Raw genomic sequence first — 23,959 nt, forward strand, 5'->3', positions numbered from 1 at the left:
GCTTTGAAAGCTCCCGCAACACTGAAAATGTTCCACAATTAATTCACGATTAAAAGACATCGTTGTTCTTATTGCTGCTTCAAGCTACACTCAGGAAAGCCTTTGTTGTTCTCCCGGCAGTTTGTTGCTCTTGGAACTGTGGAGGAGGAGGTGTGTGTTGGCTAACAGCGAGGCTATCGCTGATAGTGCTGTGCAGTAGATGGCAGCAGGTCAGGTCCAGTGATTAATCGCAAACTCACCCCCACTTATTAAGGGCAGACGACTTTATCCCAGAACGTGATTGAAATCCTTTTACGCTCTGATCTCTTCATAATGAGCAGAGTCTTTTTGTACCAATGGGGCTCCATCAACTGTGCTGTTCCATCAACGGAATTCATTACTGTTAATGATCCGGAGAAACGATTCAGTATTGTATTCATCAGTTTCTATTATTTTTGCTCCCTTTTAATCTGTCTCTAATTCCCTCTCTTAATTATTCCCAGGTGTATTGGCGGACATCCAGAGACACTTTGGAGTTAGTGACAGTAAATCCGGATTGTTGCCTACAGGTTAGTGACCAGCCGCTAACCAGTTAATTTTGACAACACCAGGTTCCACCTGCAGAGGCCTGGCCTGGCTCTCTCGTAGCCCAGCAGTGAGTAGCCGAGCCCTGTGGCCGATAAGTGATTTAAGATTTAAGATTTACTTCGAACCAATTAAATATAATCATGGGATACACTTGGTTAAGAGTAAAATTTGTTGTGGAAATTCAGGTGCGAATGGGAACTGCAGCATTGGGGGATAAAGGAGATCTGACTGGGGGCGGGGCGGGGGGCTGTCACTGGGCTGTTGACCTCACAAGGGTGGCTAAATTCATCATCGTGAAGATTGAGGTGTGTTTTGACAATCTCTCTCTGGGTTCTCGCAATTCCCACTTGTCATTTGGAGGAACATCAATTATGGAGGATTAAAACTCATTGATATCTCCAGCTCATTCTAGACACGTTCCTCTAATGTTTTACAACTTGGGCTCAAATAGACAACTCCTCTGCTTCCACCCATCCCCCCCATTCTCCTCCTCCTTCCTCATTCTACTCCTTTCCTCCTTTCTCCCCTTCCTCCCCCTTTCTTCTCCTCCTTTCCCCCTTTGTCCTCCATTCCTTCCCCCTCTCTCCTCCTCCTCCTTTCCCCCTTTCTCCTCATTCCCCCCCCTCTTTGTCCTCCTACACCCTTCCCTTTTTTTCTCCCTCTTCCCCTTCTCAGATCACAGAAGATCACAGAAACCCCACAGTGCAGATAGAGGCCATTTCGGCCCATCGAGCCTGCACCGACACATATCCCACCCAATCCCCGTAACCCCTACACCAACACATATCCCCATTTAATCCCCTAACACTAAGGGTCAATTTATCATAGCCAATCAACCTAACCCGCACATCTTTGGACTGTGGGAGGAAACCGGAGCACCCGGAGGAAACCCACGCAAACACGGGGAGAATGTGCAAACTCCACACAGACAGTCGCCCAAGGCCGGATTTGAACCCGGGTCCCTGGCGCTGTGAGGCAACAGTGCTAACCACTATGCCACCGTGCTGCCCTCCTCCATTCCCCCCACTGTCCGATTTTCGGATTATGTATATAATGCAAATCTTTCCCATGATCATCACCAATTTTTTTTAAAAATTATCACTTGGCTCAGTGCAGGAAAAGTGAGAAAAATCAAAAAATAATGAAAAGATAAAATAATCCTGCCTAGTGGGAACGGAACTGAGATTATTTCCCTGGACATTATATGGTTGAAAATAGGCTTGCAGTTAAAAGTTGGGGATGAACCTTTTTTAAAAAAGAGATTTAGTCCTGTTATGCGAAACACCAGCTGCAGTGAGCAGCTAAATCACTTCAATGCAAATAGCCCTGCACTGGGACTGTACATCACGAGCCCAGCGTTTGTGTGAAAGGATTATAGAGAAGGAAATAAAGAGGCAAGGACAGTGATTTGCAGCTGTAAACTGCGAGGAGGGGATGGGACTTCAGTGCAGGAAGAAAAGCAAGGGAGAAGCAAAAATAAAGATTGTGTTTTGTGCCTGGAATTAGAGAAATGTATCCCTTTTCTCACAGATTTAAGCTTCGGCCCTGTCTTAAACACGGCAAATAATTGATAGGTAAATGCCTCGCATACTGAAACACTGATGACTGCAGGAGACTTTGGGCAGCCCTCCAGATTAAAATCCGCACGGTGCCCTCCCACGGCCAAAGTTGCAATAATATATCTGGGAGCCTGTTCGAAACGTCGGAATTTGTGTTCGTTCCTCCCAGTTTCTCACACGGAGCAATCCCAATTTCAGGAGAGGCGGGGGAGAGAGAGGAGGGGAGGGGAGGGGAGAGTGGACAAGCGAGGAGGCCAAGTTCATGCACAAGATAGGGGGGAGGGTTGGATGGAGAATCAGCTGGTGACTCACCACTTCCTACTCTGTACCTGCAAAAGACCACCCCGTTGACCAACACAAGGTCTGAAATCAGATTGCCCTCACGCCATTTATTGCTAAAATTATAATTAGAGTTAATAAACAAAATTGTGGAATTATACCGCTGGCTGAAATTAGATTCAACTAGGTATTACAGTGATGTTAATCACTTGATGAAATGCCCTTTCAGATCCAGTATTGCACTTATCTGTAACATGCTGTCACCTAAATCATTTACAAACTACATTCAACAACAACAACGTGTATTTATATAGCACCTTTAATGTAGTAAAACGTCCCAAGGCACTGCACAGGAGTATTTTAAGACAAAAAATTTGACACCGATCCACATAAGGATAAATTAGGGCAGGTGACCAAAAGCTTGGTCAAAGAGGTAGGTTTTAAGGAGCGTCTTAAAGGAGGAAAGAGAGGTAGAGAGGCGGAGAGGTTTAGGCAGGGAATTCCAGAGCTTCGGGCCTCGGCAACAGAAGGCACGGCCACCAATGGTTGAGCGATTATAATCAGGGATCCTCAAGAGGGCAGAATTAGAGGAGCGCAGATATCTCGGGGCGGGGGGGCGGTGGGGGTTTGTGGGGCTGTAGGAGATTACAGAGATGGGAAGGGGTGAGGCCATGGAGGGATTGAAAACAAGGATGAGAATTTTGAAATCGAGGCGTTGCTTAACCGGGAGCCAGTTAGGTCAGCGAGCACAGGGGTGATGTGCGAACGGGAGTTGGTGCGAGTTAGGACACGGGCAGCCAAGCTTTGGATGACCTCAAGTTTACGTGTGGTGGAATGTGGGAGGCCAGCCAAGAATGCGTTGGAATAGTCAAGCCTAGAGGTAACAAAGGCATGGCTGAGGGTTTCAGCAGCGGATGGGCTGAGGGTTTCAGCAGCGGATGAGCTGAGGCGGGGCGGAGACGGCGATGTTACGGAGGTGGACTATTCCCAAATAGTTGAAGGACTATATACTGAAAAATGTTTCTAAGAAATAGTAATCAACACTCCAAATCTATATTAGTGTTGTGAGCCTGTAACATTCCATCCTCACCATGTAACACCACAGACCAATCAGATTCCAACAGTCGTCATGGTTACCATGCATCACCATGGACCAATCATATTCCCACAAAAATGCACACAGGGCAGCCATGTTGGATTTTGCACCTGTCTCGGGTTATTCACGGAAGGAAAATTGATTAAATAAAGTCAGGAGTGTGTCGCAGCTCCTGCTGAATTCCCAATTTTCTTTAAGTACTTTTCTGAAGTGTGTGGCACAGAAAATGAAGTCATAACATGGTGGTGGAGAGAAGGAATTGGGAATGATGCATACAAAATACTTTACTGCAGGGAGAGGTTGAGGCAGAGAGAAAAGTGGATAAATATTTGAAGAAGATACAGGGCTACGGGGAGAGAACGGGACAATGGGATTAGTTTTGGGCTGTTTTAGCAAAGAGCCGATACAGACACATAATAGTGATAGTGTAAAACGGATGATATCAGATCAGCCGCCCATTATATATCACTCCCCATTTTCATTACAGTTGACTTCAATCGGGAGAGATGTCTAACGGGCAGCTGATCCAATATCGCCCACTTTACACTATCGCTCAAAGTCAAAATAACCCCCACAATTACCCCCAGTGTGCTGAATGACTGTAAACTTTGGTAGTTCTTTGGTTTGAACTTAAATAATAACCCCATAGAGAAAGGGGGATGGGAGGTGAGCTCAGGGGGAGAGAGAGAAGGAAGGTTTGGAGGCAGGGGGAGTGAGCGGGGAGAGAACACTTGTGGTCATGACATGCTAAACACTGGTCCACCAAGCACCAGGAGCGGCCAAGGGCTGGATTTTGCCAGCCCTGGGGAGGCGGGTTTGGAGGCGGGACTGCCGGGAAAATGGCAGAATTTGGGGGCGGGTGCCCAACCCACTCCCAACCTGCCTCCATGCCATCTTGCCAGGAAGCAGGTAGCCGACCCGCACCGGGAGGATTAATGCCAATTAACTGCCTGATAACAGGTAGTTAACAGGCAGTTTTTTGGCTAATCCCTATTTTGAGCCCTGAAGTGTGGGCTTCCTGACGGCTCTGAACCTCGCCAGGGTCAGCGAGGCGCGCCGTCGGTGTGCGAGGGTCGGAGGGGTCGAGATGTCCAGTGTGCAGGTGAGTAATGGGTGCATGTGTGGAGAGGTAAGTGTGTGAGGTGTGTGTAAAGTGTTTTAATAAGTTTTACTTACCTTTACTTTCTCCTGCAGGCTTCCTCCCTTCAGGTCTCGGGAGTCCCTCAGCTCACTGGCACAGAAAGCAGAATGGCCGCTGAACTGTCAAAAGCTGCAGCCTTCTGCTTTCTGGTCAGGGAGGCTTTCTAATTGAGTCTTGAGTGAAGACACAACTTAGAAGACAGATTGTCAGTGTTTGACAGCTTCACAGAGCCGTCAAACGATGACATTTCATCTCCGATAAATCCCCAGGGCCTGATAATCTACATCCTAGGGTACTTAAGGAAGTGGCCCTAGAAATAGTAGATGCATTGCTGGTCATCTTCCAAAATTCTATAGATCCTGGAACAGTTCCCATGGATTGGAGGGTAGCTAATGTTACCCCACTGTTCAAAAAAGGTGGTAGAGAGAAAACGGGGAATTACAGACCGGTAAGCCTGACATTGGTAGTGGGGAAAATGCTAGAGTCCATTATAAAAGATGTAACAGCAGAGCACTTGGAAAACAGTGACGGGATCGGACAAAGGGCAGCACGGTGGCATAGTGGTTAGCACTGTTGCCTCACAGCGCCAGGGACCCGGGTTCGAATCCGGCCTCGGGTGACTGTCTGTGTGGAGTTTGCACATTCTCCCCGTGTTTGCGTGGGTTTCCTCCGGGTGCTCCGGTTTCCTCCCACAGTCCAAAGATGTGCGGGTTAGGTTGATTGGCTATGATAAATTGACCCTTAGTGTTCGGGGGATTAAATACATGGGGTTACGGGGATAGGGTGGGATATGTGTTGATGTAGGGGTTACGGGGATCGGGTGGGATATGTGTCGGTGCAGGCTCGATGGGCCGAAATGGCCTCTATCTGCACTGTGGGGTTTCTGTGATTCTGTGAAAGTCAACATGGATTTACAAAAGGTAAATCGTGCTTGACTAATCTACTGGAATTTTTTGAGGATGTAACTGGTAGAATAGATAAGGGAGAACCAGTGGATGTGGTGTATTTGGACTTTCAGAAGGCTTTCGATAAGGTCCCACATAAGAGATTAGCGTGTAAAGTTAAGGCACATGGGATTGGGGGCAAGGTACTGACTTGGATAGAGAACTAGTTGGTAGACAGGAAGCAAAGAGTTGGAATAAACGGGTCTTTTTCCGAGTGGCAGGCAGTGACTAGTGGAGTACCACAGGGATCGGTGCTAGGACTCCAGCTATTCACAATATATATAAATGATCTAGCCGAGGGAACTAGATGTAATATCTCCAAGTTTGCAGACGACACAAAGCTGGGTGGGCGTGTATGCTATGAGGAGGATGCAGAGAAACTCCAGTATGATTTGGACAGGTTGGGTGATTGGGCAGATGCATGGCAGATGCAGTATAATGTGGATAAATGCGAGGTTATCCACTTTGGTGGCAAAAACAGGAAGGCAGATTATTATCTGAGCGGCAATAGATTGGGAGAAGGGGAAGTGCAACGAGACCTGGGTGTCCTTGTGCACCAGTCGCTGAAGGTAAGCATGCAGGTGCAGCAGGCGGTTAAGAAGGCAAATGGTATGTTCACAGAAATCACAGAAACCCCACAGTGCAGATAGAGGCCATTTCGGCCCATCGAGCCTGCACCGACACATATCCCACCCGATCCCTGTAACCCCTACACCAACACATATCCCACCCTATCCCTGTAACCCCACGTATTTAATCCCCCTAACACTAAGGGTCAATTTATCATAGCCAATCAACCTAACCCGCACATCTTTGGACTGTGGGAGGAAACCGGAGCACCCAGAGGAAACCCACGCAAACACGGGGAGAATGTGCAAACTCCACACAGACAGTCGCCCGAGGCCAGATTCGAACCCGGGTCCCTGGCGCTGTGAGGCAACAGTGCTAACCACTATGCCACCATGTTGGCCTTCATAGCGAGAGGATTCAAGTACAGGAGCAAGGATGTCTTGCTGCAGTTGTACAGGGCTTTGGTGAGACCACACCTTGAGTATTGCGCGCAGTTTTGGTCGCCTTATCTGAGGAAGGATATTGGGGCAGAAATTCCTCCCCAAACGCGTGAGTACGGAAGGGGTACTCACGCGTTTGGCCGGAGGAAATGCCGGTTTTCAGCATGCGCTGAAAACCGGCATTTCCTCTCCTCTAACCCAAGAGGTGAAGAGGCTAGCGTGTGCGCTGTAGGGGGCAGCGCGTGCGTCTTGGATTTCCTCTGTTTTGGGGGATTTGCGCATGTGTAAAGGCTTCCGGTCTTTACGCTTGTAAAAAGCACACGTAAATATTTATTTTTACAGGTAAGTGGTGTTTTAGTGCAATTTAGAATTTTTTTTCCACAGGTTTATTATTTTAAAGAATCTACAATAAGGTAAGTTTAGTTTTAGACCCTTTTTATTAAAAATGTATTTTTTTCAAAAAAAAAATTATTGTTTAAATTAATTTAATGATTGGGATGTTTTTTAAAATTTGATTTAAAGTTTAAGTAGTGTTTTGGGGTGCAGTACTTCTCATGAGTTTGACAGTTCTTACACTCAAACTTATGAATGAAGTTTCCCCTCCCCTGATTGGCTGAACAGTGCTCACCTGATCCCAGCCGGCACATCGCACTAACTACGCCGCTGGGTCAGGTTAGCACAGCGCGCCGACATCAGAACCTGGCCACTGAAAGGAAATCCACTGCGGGCCAGGTTTCAGATGTCGGCGCGCCGGGTGAGCGCACATCGGGGGCTTGCACGCGCGGCAAGCCCCCGACACCAAGTTCTGGGCCATTCTTGTCATGGAGGGAGTGCAGCGAAGATTCACCAGACTGATACCTGGGATGGCAGGAATGACGTATGAGGAGAGATTGGGTCGATTGGGCTTATATTCGCTGGAGTTTAGAAGAATGAGAGGGGAGCTCACTGAAACTTATAAAATTCTAACAGGGCTAGACAGACTAGATGCAGGAAGGATGTTCCCGATGGCGGGGGAGTCCAGAACCAGGGGTCACAGTCTAAGGATAAGGGGTAAGCCATTTAGGACAGAGATGAGGAGGAATTTCTTCACCCAGAGAGTGGTGAACCTGTGGAATTCTCTACCACAAAAGGCAATTGAGGCCATTTCATTAAATATATTCAAGAAGGAGTTGGATATATTTCTTAAGGCTAAAGGGATCAAGGGATATGGGGAGAAAGCAGGAACAGGGCACTGAATTTGGATGATCAGCCATGATCTCATTGAATGGCAGAGCAGGCTCGAGGGGCCGAATGGCCTACTCCTGCTCCTATCTTCTATGTTTCTATGAAACGGCACTCGCTGACGTCACCTGTAACTGGCTTTCCCTTAATTGACCTGCTGAGCCCGCTGGGCAGGCTTAACAAGGTCAATCAAGGAAAAATAGTGTGGGTTGGCCAGAAGTCGATGGAGGCGGGACTAAAACCCGACAAGTGGGAGCCCCGCCTCCAAAAGCTCCCCATTGACAAAATCCAGAGCCCAATCCACGAGCAACATCACGGGAGGTCAACTAGTTTCACAGGAAATATAAACCATTTCCTGCAGACTTTAAAGAGAAGAGGTGGCTGGCATCGATAGAAGGCCATAATTACTCATGGGCAATGGTGCTATAGTGACTAGAGCAACGCTCAGTGGCTCCAGTGATGTTGATGAGACCCCAAGCTTTGCTGAAACGTTTTGTGACCTCATCAGAAACCCTTGATTTACCCAGCTCAGTGCCGGTTTCCTGCCTGCTGTTTATTGTCACCTATTTAGTTCAGTGTGGTTATAATTCATAAACAACCCAGAATTGAAGCCGCCATTTTCTGACGGCGTTTCACTGCCCTTACACCATGGCTGCAGCTCAGTCTGTGGAGAGTGTTATGTCAGCAGCTCATCAGGCTAAGTTGGCCCTCGTCCCTCCGCAAACTCCTCCCGGTGGCTTTACTGAGAGTGATGGATGTGCCCAGGCTGAGGCCGGAGCATCTGTTTTTAATTTGGTGCGTTCTGTTTGCGGCACAAGTCATCCTGCTGAACCGTGTTGGAGATTTGCTTCCAATCTGCTGCCCTGATAGACACATCAATGTCTGCAAGCCCATTAGTGTAGGAATTTATAAAGGAGCCAAGTGCATACATCTCTGGCAGCATTTTATATAATATATATATTTTTTAAAAACAGCTCATAGATATAACATTAAACCCGGGATCATCCTGTTGTTTGTCTGGGTTGAGAGTGCGCACGCTCCCAGTTCAAAGACTGGATGGTATATTCTTGTGTGAATCGGCCTGCAGTACTGACAGGGTCGTGATGAATCTCACTGGATTTGCAACTCAATATGATGTTAGGGGAGATTTTTACCTAATAACCTATTAAGCCTGGAAGCTCAAATTAGGGTAGATTGACTGTCAAAGAAATGGTTCAGTTGCAGCGTGTCGGCTAAATACACTGGAGTTGGTCATGCTGATTCACCTCTTGTTGCTGTGCATCGAGTAGGCTCGGCATCTGTGGTTGGACATGCTCTGGGAGGTTTCTCCACGTGAGCTCCAGCCGCTCCAGATATCGGATCAACCATTTTCATTTTTGTTGACTTCCATTATTTAAGGAGGGATATACTTGCATTGGAGGCAGTTCAGAGAAGGTTCACCAGGTTGATTCCTGAGATGAAGGGGTTGTCTTAGGAGAAAAGGTTGAGCAGGCTGGGCCTATACTCATTGGAGTTTAGAAGAATGAGAGGTGATCTTATTGAAACATTGATGATTCTGAGGGGGATTGACAGGGTAGGTGCAGGGTGGATGTTTCCCCTCCTGGCGGAATCTAGAACTCGGGGGCATAGTTTCAGAATAAGGGGTCGCCCATTTAAAACAGAGATGAGGAGGAATTTCCTCTCTCAGAGGGTCGTGAATCTTTGGAATTCTCTACCCCAGAGAGCTGTGGAGGCTGGGTCATTGAATATATTCAAGGCGGAGATTGACAGATTTTGGAAAAACAGGGGAATCGAGGGTTATGGGGAGCAGGCAGGAAAATGGAGCTGAGGCCAAGATCAGATCAGCCATGATCTCATTGAATGGCGGAGCAGGCTCGAGGGGCCGAATGGCCTACTCCTGCTCCTATTTCTTATGTTCATTGGGAGAGATGAATATCAGGCGGTTGATCCGATATCAGTGTTTTACACGCTCGGCCAAAGTCAAATTTACCCCCATTGGCTGTAAAGCGCTTTTGGGATGTCCTGTGGTCGTGAAAGGCGCTGTTCAAAAGTCAACAACAACAACTTGCATTTATATAGCGCCTTTAACGTAGTAAAACATCCTAGTCTTCCTATCTTGTAATCTTACAACGAGTGCCCTTATCTTTTATTCCTCATAGGAAGGTTATTTTAATGAAAGGAAGTGGAACAACTGATGAAGCCTTGCCGCCCGGGCGTGAAGCTGACGTAGCGGATCGCCCACCCGTTATCGAACCCGCCCGACTTTCATTTCCTTCGATTTCACTGGCAATGGAGATGAGGCGGTTTCTATAATGGATCTGCCTATCTGCGTCAGTATCGAGCCTGGGCGGCCAATTGAAAATCTCTGTAGGTTCCTATTCCAAGTTACTGCGACTTTCCAATAGGCTCCCAATCCCTCGCATGTGCTCAGATCCAAATGCAAGTGTAGGCTGCATGAGGTAGTGGGGTTTGCTGATTGATGCAGAGTTTGAGATTAACAGCCCTGAGCTACAGCCATAAAAGGCAGCATTGTGAGACCACACAGGTGCAAGTGAGGGGGTGTGTGGTCGTAGAATCCTGTCTGAATGAGCTGCGGTTTGGCTGGAGTTTTCTGCAGGTTTACAGTTATGGAGGGAGCCTAGTTTCTGCTATTAAGTCAATCTCTTTTAATTGTTATAGATTTTTTTTTTTGGAGCATATGGCCAGATGATTACCATATAAATAGGCCCAAGCACCAGTGCAGGGTCGCTGACAGTCCATTTATCAGGCACCAAGAGTGGCGAGGCACATGTCTGTTGGCCCGTGAGTCGAGGTTCCTGCTGATTCACTCTCGCCCATCTGCCACGGTGATGCGCAGGCTGGGTTATATTAAAAATGATGCCTCTTCGCCATAGCATCACTGTAGCCTGCTCCGCCCTTTCACTGGACTGCCAGGCTGCATTCACGCCAAGGGACGGGCCGCTCAGTGAGGCAGCTCCTTTGACCGAGCGCAGGCCCACCGCGCCCCTGACAGGGGCGAGAAAACAAATTGGGCAGACTGATCAGGAGGGCTTGCTTCTTAAAGGGGCCACGCGTCAAATTGGGAACTGTTACCTCCGCCTAATTAACGGCGTCCCCTCAACCCTCGCCCAAAGCAGAGGGGCCGTTGTCCTCTCTCTTGGAACGCAGGCAACTACACGCCCATTAGCCTAACACCAGTTCCAGGTAGTAGGGCGGAAACCGTCCTGAGCGCTGGGTTAGAAGAGATATTAGTCAAGAAGCAGCCAGCATGGAATGGGAAGGGGGAGGATCCTTTCCCGCGAACCTCCTTGATGACATTACAGTAACTAGCGGAGGTCTCTCTCTGATCTAGTTTGTGCAGACTTTCAAAATGCCCTTGACAATGTTTTGCATGGAAGATTCCTAATTAAACTAAAAACCACAGGAATCCAGGGCCCAATGTGGAACTGGACAAGAATTGTCAATTTAAAAAAAAGATAGGGAAGAGAAAGTACTCGCAGCGGGGCAAGTGTCAAGCTGTGGGTGGTGGGGGTTCAGCAGGGGTCAGTGCTTGGGGGCCAGCTCTTCTAATCTGTCTGAATTACTGCTTATTCAACTCGAATGTAAACTTGTCAACACAATGTAGGACGAGCAGTAAAGACAGAGGATGCAGTTAAACAGTTCCAGGTTGATGCAACTGGCAGACAAACTGCCCACCGAATGGAATATAATGCTGATCAATGTGAGGGATTCCACTTTGGCTGAAAAAATTATACAGTGATCCCGATCGGTGGGCTATTGAGCACGATCGATGGAGGACCAGTCTCCTGCAGTTACAGTCAGGCTTTAGTTCTCCATGTAGATGCTCACAAAGTCAGTGCCAATTACAGATGGGCTGCGACACCTCATGATTATGTCGCCTATTTCCTGCCAATTATTTTGGCTTGCTCTGATAAGAGTGTTCCTTTGTCCCAACAGGAACTATTTGGGAAATGCAGAAAAGTAATTGGAAATGGGATGTTTTCAGCTTAGTGAGTGGGGGTGGGGGGAGTGGAGTGGAGGGGAGGGATGGACGGAAGGATTTTGTCTCAGTTCCTCGCTGGCACAGCCTGTGATTATCTGCCACCGATTTGGAATCCTCAAACGTTTCACCTTATTCTTGGCGAACCCTTTTGCAGCAAGCTCCGCTGTAGCACGATTATTCACTGCTGTGCCACGATCGCCCCTTTGCCAGCTGTGGCACCGTCCTGCCATCTCGCTGATGCCTCATTACACTTTGTGGCAGAAAGACTTCCTGTTAGTAATTCTCTGCCTGTGGCCTTTCATCCACCCTCCCCACTCCATTCACCCCACCCTTGGCGGCCGTGCCTGGAGCCACCGTGCTCTCCTCGCTGGAACTCCATCCCTAAATCCCTCTGTCTCTCCCTCTGGTACATTTAAAAGAGAGACTTGCATTTCTATAGCGCCTTTCACGACCTCAGGACGTCCCAAAGGACTTTACAGCCAATGGAGTACTTTTGAATTGTAGCCACTGTTGTAATGTAGGAAACGCGGCAGCCAGTTTGTGCACAGCAAGCTCCCATAAACAAGAATGAGATAAATGATTAGATAATCTGATTTAGTGAATGTTGGTTGAAGGATAAAAATTAGCCAGGACACCAGGAGAAGTCCCATTCGAATAGTGCCGTGGGATCTTTTACATCCACCTGAGAGGGCAGACGGGGCCTCGGTTTAACATCTCATCTGAAAGACAGATTGGATAAGTGGGTGAAGGAAAAAGGATAATGGAGCGGGGTGGGTAAATGTGATTGGGACTATTTGCTCATGTGGGGGGTAAATGCTAGCAGGAGCTGGTTGGGCCGAATGGCCTGTTTCTGTGTTGTAACTGCGATGTATTTTGAAAACCTTCTCAAAGTCCATCATTATGACTAAGCTTTCAGTCACCTCCCAGCTTTCCCATTGTGGCTTCATTCCTTAATTCCTTTAATCTAATTTTCTTCCTCGCTCCCCAGGATGATTTCCAAATTAAGCTCAACCACATAAAAGCAAATTATAACCTTTGTAATTTTACCAGAAATGTTTTTTGGGACTTTCCTGTATTATTTTTTTCGGTAAAATTATCGATGGGAGGAATTTCAAAACCATTTTGTTTCTGTCTTTTGCGTCACAGGCCACGCTGAAAATTGCCACCAAACTCTCGCTGGCCGTTACCGCGTTGTGTGTTTGCTGGAGAGAAGCTCCCCAGTTCTCCACTTTACGGTTGTCAACTCTGATTTGGACGTATTCCTGGCGGTTTTGTCACATGACCTCCCACCTCCAAATGCCCTGCTCGGTCAAACAGCCTCTTCCCCATCTCTTGATATCTTTATAACTAACAATCGAAGAAAATGAAAAGACACAATTATATTAATAGCCCGATGATTTCTTTTCACCCTGGGTTTGTTCACGGCAGTGCCCAGGAGATCAATCTTTAATTCCTGGAGACTCCAGGGCAATCCTGGAGGGTTGACAACCCTTCCACTCCATTTATTTCTCGTGATATAACTGATGGGCAGGTGTTGACTCCATCCAGCCAGTGAGTCTATCCAGCCCCAACAATGAAGGGCCACCTCACCCAGGCTCAAGTACTGTTAGAAATAAACTAATCAAAAAAAGTGCATTTGGAACGGTTTCTAGCCAACTGCACTATGAAGTCATTCTTGGAAGGAGTCCAATTAGTCAAAAGGTTTCCACCCAGCGCAGTGAGGGAAACAGTACTTTCACTGGCACAGGTAGTGCTTGTCCTTAGAGCTGGGGGAACAGCCTTTGTTGGAGGGGCATGTAACCCCCATCAGTGAGGGCTGGGTCCATGGCTTCGAACATCCACCAGCCCTACACCTGATGTCAGTGTCCTACAACCCAATACTGATGAGCTAGACTGCTGATGGCCGGCTTAAAGCATGGCACAAGAGTCACTGCTTCAAATGTCACCTTTTTTAAAAATAATAATGAACAAACCACCTCTGAGTCAGAAAGTTGTGGGTTCGAGTCCCACTCCAGAGACTCAAGCAGATAATCCAGGCTGACACTCCAGTGCAGTGCGGAGGGAGTGCTGCACTGCCGGAGGTGCCGTCTTTAGGATGAGACGTTAAATTAAAGGCCCCGTCTGCCCTCTCGGGTGGATGTAAAATATCCCATGGCACCATTTTGAAGAAGAGCAGGGGAGTTTTCCCCAGTGTCCTGACCAGTGACTACGCTTCGAAAGGATGTCATTGGCTATAAAAACGCTTTGGGACATCCTGAGGTCGTGGAGGACGCTACAGAAATGCAAATTCATTCTTTCTTTTAATAAAATGAATATATTTTGAGAAGACTTGCGCTCAGTGTGACAATGGTCCCGTGTGATTTGTGTATCACTATAACCGTGTGTGTTACCTGTGCTGGGCATATTTGTGGTAGGTTTTATTCCCAAGCTTGTACTAGTGCCATGAAAGGGAAAGATTGGAAAATGGCAACGCCATATTGTTACATGTATGGAATGTGCTCGCCCGGCTCTGCCATTTAACACTTTCAAGGCACTTCAGCAGGTTTTATGGCAATGCTGGAGGAGCTACAAACTTGCTGGGATAGTGGGATGTGCTCAGGATTACCCCCTCCCTCCATGCTGTGTGTGCCTCATCTCATCCGAGCCACTGTGGGGCGCTATTGAGTGGAGGTCAGGCACTTCAGCACAAAGAGGGAGGAAGGGTTCATCACCCAGGGCCTGCTTCTTGCGCAGCCGCTTCAGAGCAGCACCAGGGGAGGTCCCGGGGCGGGTTGTCTGCCTGTTGGCTAGGCCAGAGGATGGTTTGTGGAGAAAGGGGGAGGCTTGAGAAAAGAGAAGGGGAGGGAAGGCTCCCTCAAGGGGAACTAGTGTTGACAGCTCTCCAGGATTGTGCTGGAGCCTCCAGGAATGGAAGATTAATCTCCTGGGAACTGCTACGAGCAACCCAGGAGAAAGATTATCGGAGTGTTTAAAAACAATTGTGTGTTTTTGTCACTATCTTTGAACACTTTTGTTTATTAGTGGTAAAAATATTGGAGATGGAGTGGAGGGGGAGGCTGTTTGAGTGACAGTCAAGAACCATCCAATTGGCTAACGAAGCGTCTCTTTGGTTTGCAATTGGTGCCCTGCGAGGATGGACATGTCGGGCGACCAATGGCGGGAGTATGGGGGGGGGACGGGGTGGTTGGCGGCTGGAGGTCATGTGATGAATACACCCAGACAGAGTTGGCTGCCCTAATCTGGAGCTAAGTGATAAAAAGAAAAACCACATTGAGTCCAAGATTCAGTAGACCATTTGCGAACTCCAACGTGCAGACTCATCCCACCAGCAAACACGGCACAGGCGGAGTCTCGAGATTGACAGTTCCAGGAAATTCGATTAGCCAAGAACTGTAGAAGACCATGACCAAGTCCTTTTAAGGCCCAAACAAGATTTGCAGCTTGCATTTGAAGGGCGATAAAAACCTCCCATAAACTTACGTAACCTCTCAGACTCGAACACAAGGGCTAATATTTGAGCGCACGGAGATCATGACGGGCTGGCTATTCAAAGCGCATCCTTCATTGCGACTGCTGGTGGTGGGGGTGGGTTTGTAAACACTTTTTATTAAGGCACTCCCTTCAACGTTGAGTGGGTGAGAACATCGTGTGCTATCATAAAGAGCTGGAAGGCCCAAAATTCAATCCCTGCTTTGTGCTGAGTCAGGTGATCCCAACTAGGGGGCAACGGCTGCGATGCTACATGTGGCCCTCAGCACCACCGAGCTGAGAATGAGAAAGATCATCTCGGGTTCTCCCTCCTGAGGCCATCCAGGACCATTGCCAGACTGGGTGTGGAGGGCAGCATTGAGCTCGCCCATGGGCGCCCCCATGACCCAGGCAGACACACGAGGATTGGTTACTTGGGCGAGGTACAAGAGGTCTGCTCGTGCCTGTGTAACTGTATCTTCACATTGGCTCACCACCTTCAGGTCAGAACACCTAGAACACCTTAAATTTGTTCTATGTTTCTATATTTCTTAAGGCTAAAGGGATCAAGGGATATGGGGAGAAGGCAGGGACCGGGTACTGAATTTGGATGATCAGCCATGATCTCATTGAATGGCGGAGCAGGCTCGAGGGGCCGAATGGCCTACTCCTCCTATCTTCTATGTTATGTATGTCGTGCATTTCTTATTTAGGCGTCATCACTCTGTCATGCCGCTAGATGGTGTCTTGATGGGATCTTCCCGTTATAAAGTGACCTGTCGCACAGTCACGCCTGCAGACGCACACTTCTAACACTAGCCCGTGTCCTAACTCGCACCAAATCTCGTTCACCCATCACCCCTGTGCGCGCTGACCTACATTGGTTCCCGGTTAAGTAACACCTCAATTTTAAAATTCTCATCCTTGTTTTAAATCCCTCCCTGGCCTCGCCCCTCCCTATTGCTGCAATCTCCTCCAGTCCCACAACCCCGCCCCGAGATATCTGCGCTCCTCTAATTCTGGCCTCTTGAGCATCCCCGATTATAATCGCTCAACCTTTGGTGGCCGTGCCTTCAGCTGCCAAGACCCTAAGCTCTGGAATTCCCTCCCTAAACCTTTCTTTCCTCCTTTAAGACGCTCCGTAAAACCTACCTCGTCTGCCCTAACATCTCCTTTTGTGACTCGGTGTTTTTTTTTATAATGCTCCTGTGAGGCACCTTGGGATGTTTAGGTGCTATATAAATACAAGTAGTAGTTGTTGTTGTAGATGGGGCTTCACGAGCTCCAGAACCTGAAGATCCCCATACCTATCCCTACAGTATTTATATAGCGCCTTCATAATAGGAAAACGCCCCAAGGCGCTTCACAGGAGCGTTAGCAGACAAAAATTGACACCAAGCCAAAGAAGGACATATTGTGTGGCATGACGGAAAGCTTGGTCAAAGTAGTAGGGATTTAAGAGGAGCGGGAGGTCGAGAGGTTTAGGGAGGGAATTCCAGAGCTTAGGGCCTAGACGGCTGAAGGCACGGCCACCAATGGTGGGGTCAAGTAAGTGGGGAATGTACAAGAGGCCAGAATTGGAGGGACTCGGAGTTCTCGGAGGGCTGTAGGGCTGGCGGAGGTTACAGAGATAGGGAGGGGCGAGGCCATGGAGGGATTTGAACACGAGGATGAGAATTTTAAATTGACTGCGTCACTAATGCACTCTTGGGGAAAGCCGCTTTATCCTGACTCTCTCTGGGCAAGACCAGGGGAGGGCCACCAATCTGTATAGACCTGTGGAAGGTCCCACCTGATTGCGACAGTGGATATTTTTTCTCAACAAACCCACTGATCTCTGCAGCCACGAAGTTGCCATTGTGGAAGGCCGTGGTGGGAGGCAGACAGGTGGTTGCTGTGCGGAGGCGGGACTGAAGCTCCCAGGGAGGAAGTGATGCCAGTGCCCTTTTTATTTATACTTGAGGTGACAGGCAATAGTGATACTGGTCAGGAGCTGTGCCGATTCCCCTTTTTTTTATTTTTTATAAATAGGATTGACGTTGGCAGCTCTCCAGGAAAGCTGGTGTCCGTAGATGGGAGGTTGAGGATGTGTGTGTCAGTGATACACAGGATAAGGGTCAGTAATTTTAAGGCTTGCAAGCACCCACTGAAAGGCGCCCAGTCAGATTGCTTTAAATGGAATTATTGGAGAGGGTTGAAGGAAAAGGGGATGAAGGGATATGGGAACAGGGTGGGTCAATGAGATTAGGACTATTTGCTCGTGTGGAGGGTGAACACAGACATGGACTGGTTGGGCCGAATGGCCTGTTTCTGTCTGTTAACGTCGATGTATCAATTAGAGAGAAATCTATTGACTTAGCGTCATCTTTTGAATTTTACAGCTGAGGGGTTTCTTATGAGCGATTGTTGAGTTTGATACCTGATGCTGTTTAGATTTCTAAATAACTGCATTAGTTCTAGTCATCATTTGCCTTCTGCCTTTCTCCCTCTGTGTACACGACTGACACACACACGTATATATACTATTACCAGTTTCAACCTAAACCCATCATTCTGTTGTGGGAAAGAATGGAGATAACAGAACCCATGTCTTCTTCTTCTTAGGCAGTCCCTCGGAACCGAGGATGACTTGCTTCCACATTAAAAATGAGCTCGCAGGTGACTGATGAGTCCAATGCGAGACCTACAGTCTCTGTCACAGGTGGGGCAGACGCTGGTTGAAGGGGCGGGTGGGTGGGGTGCTTGGGTTGACGTGCGCTCCTTGCGCTTGGCTTCCGCTTGCTCCCAGCGAAGAGACTCGAGGTGTTCGGCGCCTTCCCGGATGCTTCTCCTTCACTTTGTGCGGTCTTGGGCCAGGGATTCCCAGGTGTCAGTGGGGATGTTACACTTTTTCAAGGAGACTTTGAGGGTGTCCTTGAAGCGTTTCCTCTGCCCACCTGGGGCTCTCTTGCCATGCCGGAGCTCCGAGTAGAGCGCTTGTTTTGGGAGTCTCGTATCGGGCATGCGGACAATGTGACCCGTCCATCGGAGCTGATCGAGCGTGGTCAAAGCTTCGATGCTGGGGATGTTGGCCTGAGCGAGAACACCGACATTGGTGTGCCTATCCTGCCAATGGATTTGCAGGATCTTGCGGAGGCAGTGTTGGTGGTACCTCTCCAGTGCTTTGAGGTGCATGCTGTACATGGTCCATGTCTCTGAGGCATACAGCAGGGCGGGTATCACTGCTGCTCTGTAGACCATGAGCATAGTGCCGGGTTTGAGGTCCCGGTCCTCAAACACTATAAAGCTCTTGCAATGATAATCCAGTCTAAAGCCTAGTATGGGTAACTCAGAACCCTTCCTGTGCGTGTCTCACCAGCGATAGGGGCACAGCCTGGGCTCACACTCAAATGCGCTCGCCCACACATGTCCTTGAAGTAAAGAGTAGCAGTACAGTGTGCGTTGCAATGTACTGGGGCTAACTCTTTGTACCTCTGAGTCTGGATTGCAGCAATGCTGGTCTGGCAATATGGACCAGAGTGAATCTGCCAGGCCTCTTCCCATAGACGCCAGTATAAACATATTGCCCCTCTCCGCACTCCAAGATATCTTGTGTAAGAGGCATGCCAGGATTCTGTCAATCACAATGTGTTGTGAACTAAAAAGATCTTCAGCGTAAAGGGTTAATGATCAGGTCTGCAGGTGATTGGCTGTAATTCTGTGGTGGGCTGTAGCTCGTTGCCGCTGGTAACGGGCCTGTAGGGCCTAATGCAGCCTCGGGCTGATTTGACTGTGCGTGAGCTCTTCAGTGAGTAGCTGGCCCTCTGAATCCCTAATTACAAGAGCAATCTTCAATATAACTTGCAAAAAGGTCTCTCAATTCCTTCTTTTCCTTAGACTGAGCCTACTGCCATATAGCTGATAGCAATTGGTAGTAAAATGATCATAATTGACCTTTTAAATGGTGTCACATGACAATTACACTGCCTTTCATCGTAGACAGGACACGAGCCTCGCAGCAGGTTGTAGGTGCAAGGACAGCAAGTATCTATATGTAGACTGTGTTTCCACACAACCTTGAATTCTGTCAATAGTCGAGTGTAACAGCACCTAAAAGTGCCACGAGTCTCCTCACCAACATCTCGTGACAAAATAAAACTGTTGGTTGTTTAAACTCCAGAGCCACCTACCCTCAGTATTTGTGAATGATGGTGGCAAAATGTCCGCCTTTGCACCAGCACGGACCTTCGTTTGGTCGGCTCCTGTGGCCTGGCCAAGGTGGACAACTACAAGTCCAGGATGGAAGCGGCCTGGTGGAGGGGGGGGCGGGGGGCGTTCTGGCTGCCTGCCTGCCTCTCTTCTGCGGTCTTCTCCACGCCCGGCTGGCCCTGCTCGGGGCCTCCCACGACCGGCGGGCACCGCAGGGACTGGAGTGGGTAGCGCACACCAGGAATAACACGGCAACATTATAATTTAGTTTAGATTTTCCATTTTGCTGTGTTCAAAGTTATTAAAGGGAAAAAGAAGGCCCGGAGGCTTTCCAATAAAGGAAGCACCCAGAGGGTTATAGGCAGCTGTAATATCACACCATTAATGGGTCATTAGAATAAAGACAGCAAGCTCCTCATGAAAAGCACAGAAACCTGAATCAGATGCTGAACACAGGCGCTCAATGAATTGCAGATGCCCAAGAATTTAATTGATTGTGTGAAGTGAGAAGTGACCTTCTATCAATCTTTGGGCAAGGTTTCATCTCAAGTCTCTGATGTTAATGAGACGCAAATGCCTGGGCTTACAATATTTGATAAAATGCCAGTTTTCCAGTGTGTTGCGTTTGCCTCATTCTCCTCACTGGGCACTTCACTCAGTTTCTTTGTCGCAGTGCTGTGGATGTTGAAAGGTAGGGGCGTGTGTGGCTTGGCTTGCAGTCAGTGTTGTGACTATTGGTCAAGTTTATTTATTCTGTAGGAGAAATTGCATCCCATGGGTTATAGAAATCAGCTGAGTGATGTTACAGATACACTTGGATTGTCAGAAGCCCTTGTGGATAAGATTTGTAAACTGAACAGTATCTCGCTGACAGTCAGTGTTTAGGAGGGCCCAGTCCTAGTGCCAGCATTGGCCCTGACGGAAATGATTGTGGAACGACCCCTCTCCCCTCAGTCCTTCTCCCACCACTAGTGGAAATGGTTCTGGCCTTTGCAAGTCATGGCCGGGACTTCCTGTGAGAACTTCAAGCAGTAGCAGTACTGAGATAAGGGCACCATTGGGGGGAGAACATAAGAACATAAGAAATAGGAGCAGGAATAGGCCACTTGGCCCCTCAAGCCTGCTCCGCCATTCAATAAGATCATGGCTGATCTTGGGCTCACTCCCTTTTCTTGCAAAAATCTGTCTATCACCATTTTAAATGTATTTAATTATCCAGCCTCCACAGCTCTCTGGGGCAGAGAATTCCACAAATTTACGACCCTCTGAGAAGAAATTCCTCCTCATTTCAGTTCTAAAAGGGCGACCCTTTATTCTGAGACTGTGCCCCGGAGTTCTAGATTTCCCCACGAGGGGAAACATCCTCTCTGCATCTACCCTGTCGAGCCCCCTCAGTATCTTATATGTTTCGATAAGATCACCTCTCATTCTTCTAAATTCCAATGAGTATAGGCCTAACCTGCTCAACCTTTCCTCATAAGTCAACCCCGTATCTCTGGAATTAACCTAGTGAATCATCTCTGAACTGCCTCAAATGCAAGTATATCCTTCCTTAAATAAGGAGACTAAAACTATACGCAGTACTCAAGGTGTGGCCTCATCAATACCTTGTACAGTTGTAGCAGGACTTCCCTGCTTAGACTCCAACCCCCTTGAAATAAAGGCCAACATTTCCATTTGCCTTTTTGATTACTTGCTGTACCTGCATGCTAACTTTTTGTGTTTCATGTACAAGGACCCCCAGGTCCCTCTGAACTGTAGCATTTTGTAATCACTCTCCCTTTAAATAATAGTTTACTTTTTTATTTTTCCTGTCAAAGTGGATAACCTCGCACTTTCCCACATTATACTCCATCTGCCACATGCCTGCCCACTCACCTAGCCTGTCTCTATCCCTTTGCAGATTCTTTGACTCCTCTGCACAACTTGCTTTCCCACCCATCTTTGTATCATCCGCAAACTTGGCTACATTACTCTCGGTCCCTTCATCCAAGTCATTAATGTAGATTGTAAATAGTTGGGGCCCCAGCACCGATCCTTGTGGCACCCCACTAGTTACTGTTTGCCAACCAGAAACTGACCCATTTATCCCGACTCTCTGCTTTCTCTATCCATGCTAATATATTACCCCCAACTCCATGAGCTCTTATCTTATGCAGTAACCTTTTATGTGGCACCTTATCGAATGCCTTCTGGAAATCTAAATATACCACATCCACTGGTTCACCCTTGTCCACCCTGCTTGTTACATCCTCAAAGAACTCCATCAAATTTGTTAAACATGATTTCCCTTTCCTAAAACCATGCTGACTCTGTTTGACTGCAGTAGGTTTTTCTAAATGCCCTGCTACTGCTTCCTTAATGAAGGACTCCAGCATTTTCCCAACGACAGATGTTAGGCTAACTGGTCTATAGTTTCCTGCTTTCTGTCTCCCTCCTTTCCTAAATAGGGGTGTTACATTAGCGGTTTTCCAATCCACTGTGACCTCGCCAGAGTCCAGGGAATTTTGGTATATTGCTACCAATGCATCCACTATCTCTGCCACCACTTCTTTTAAGACCCTGGGATGCAGGCCATCTGGTCCAGGGGACTTGTCGTCTTTTAGTCCCATTATTTTACCGAGTACTATTTCCTTAGTGATAGTGATTGTCTTCAGTTCCCCACTCCCTGTGGCCCCTTGATTATCCATTATTGGGATGTTATTGGTGTCTTTGACAGTGAAGACAGATGCAAAATATTTGTTCAGAGTCTCTGCCATTTTCCCTTCCCCACTATTAATTCCCCAGTCTCATCCTCTAAGGGACCAACATTTACTTTAGCTACTCTCTTCCTTTTTATATGCTTGTAGAAGCTCTTACTATCTGTTTTAATGTTTCTTGCCAGTTTACTCTCATAATTCATCTCTCTTTTTTATTTTTTTAGTCATCCTTTGCTGGTTTTAAAAAATCTCCCAATCCTCTGGTCTCCCACCAATCTTGGCAACATTGTATGCCTTTGTTTTCAATTTGATACCATCCTTTACTTCCTTAGTTAGCCACGGATGGTGCTCCCTTCCCTTAAAATCTTTCTTTCTCACTGGAATATATTTTTGTTGAGAGTTATGAAATATCTCCTTAAATGTCCACCACTGCATTTCAACTTTCTTACCCTTTAATTTGTTTTTCCGGTCCACTTTAGCCAGTTCTGCCCTCATGCCATTGTAATTGCCTTTGTTTAAGATCAGGACACTGGTTTGAGATACAACTTGGTGGTTTGGAAGGGGCAGAAGGAAGAGGCAACTTGATGGTGAAAGATCATGTCAGGAGTGGGGTTTTGGAGATGGGGACAGTGTCAGCATTATCTGATATCGGGGGAGCGAAGAGGTGAGTGCTGAGGATGGGGCAAAACACCACCAATGAAGGGAGTGGGAAGAGTGTCAGTATTGAAAGGGGAGGGGGGAGAGTGTCAGTATTGAAGGGGGAGGGGGAGAGTGTCGGTATTGAAGGGGGAGGGGGGAGAGTGTCGGTATTGAAGGGGGAGGGGGAGAGTGTCGGTATTGAAGGGGGAGGGGGAGAGTGTCAGTATTGAAGGGGGAGGGGGAGAGTGTCGGTATTGAAGGGGGAGGGGGAGAGTGTCGGTATTGAAGGGGGAGAGTGTCGGTATTGAAGGGGGAGGGGGAGAGTGTCAGTATTGGAGGGGGAGGGGGGAGAGTGTCGGTATTGAAGGGGGAGGGGGAGAGTGTCGGTATTGAAGGGGGAGGGGGAGAGTGTCAGTATTGGAGGGGGAGAGTGTCGGTATTGAAGGGGGAGGGGGGAAGAGTGCCAGTATTGAAAGGGGAGGGGGAGAGTGTCAGTATTGAGGGGGAGAGTGTCAGTATTGAAGGGGGAGGGGGGAGAGTGTCAGTATTGAAGGGGGAGGGGGAGAGTGTCGGTATTGAAGGGGGAGGGGGAGAGTGTCAGTATTGAAGGGGGAGGGGGAGAGTGTCAGTATTGGAGGGGGAGAGTGTCGGTATTGAAGGGGGAGGGGGGAAGAGTGCCAGTATTGAAAGGGGAGGGGGAGAGTGTCAGTATTGAAGGGGAGGGGGGAAGAGTGTCAGTATTGAAGGGGGAGGGGGAGAGTGTCAGTATTGAAGGGGGAGAGTGTTGGTATTGAAAGGGGAGGGGAGAGTGTCAGTATTGAAGGGGGAGGGGGAGAGTGTCAGTATTGAAGGGGGAGGGGGAGAGTGTCAGTATTGAAGGGGGAGAGTGTTGGTATTGAAAGGGGAGGGGAGAGTGTCAGTATTGAAGGGGGAGGGGGGAGAGTGTCAGTATTGAAGGGGGAGGGGGAGAGTGTTGGTATTGAAAGGGGAGGGGAGAGTGTCAGTATTGAAGGGGGAGGGGGGAGAGTGTCAGTATGGGAGGGGGAGAGTGTCGGTATTGAAAGGGGAGGGGAGAGTGTCAGTATTGAAGGGGGAGGGTGTCAGTATTGAAGGGGAGGGGGGAGAGTGTCAGTATTGAAGGGGGG

General features: G+C 48.1%; 1 protein-coding gene across 1 annotated transcript in view; it reads left to right on the forward strand.

Moving 5' to 3' along the window:
- LOC147102049 (sphingosine-1-phosphate transporter SPNS2-like) overlaps positions 1 to 23,959 on the forward strand; it is a 122,377-nt gene that overhangs the window by 24,971 nt on the left and 73,447 nt on the right. The window contains exon 2 of the mRNA XM_085964197.1: positions 483 to 548. Within this exon, the coding sequence (XP_085820323.1) occupies positions 483 to 548 (66 nt within the window). The remainder of the gene's footprint in view (positions 1 to 482; positions 549 to 23,959) is intronic.

Source organism: Somniosus microcephalus, chromosome 22 (genome assembly GCF_052327205.1).
Source record: "Somniosus microcephalus isolate GS21.2 chromosome 22, FLI_Smic_1.0, whole genome shotgun sequence".
In the NCBI taxonomy this organism is placed as follows: domain Eukaryota; kingdom Metazoa; phylum Chordata; class Chondrichthyes; order Squaliformes; family Somniosidae; genus Somniosus; species Somniosus microcephalus.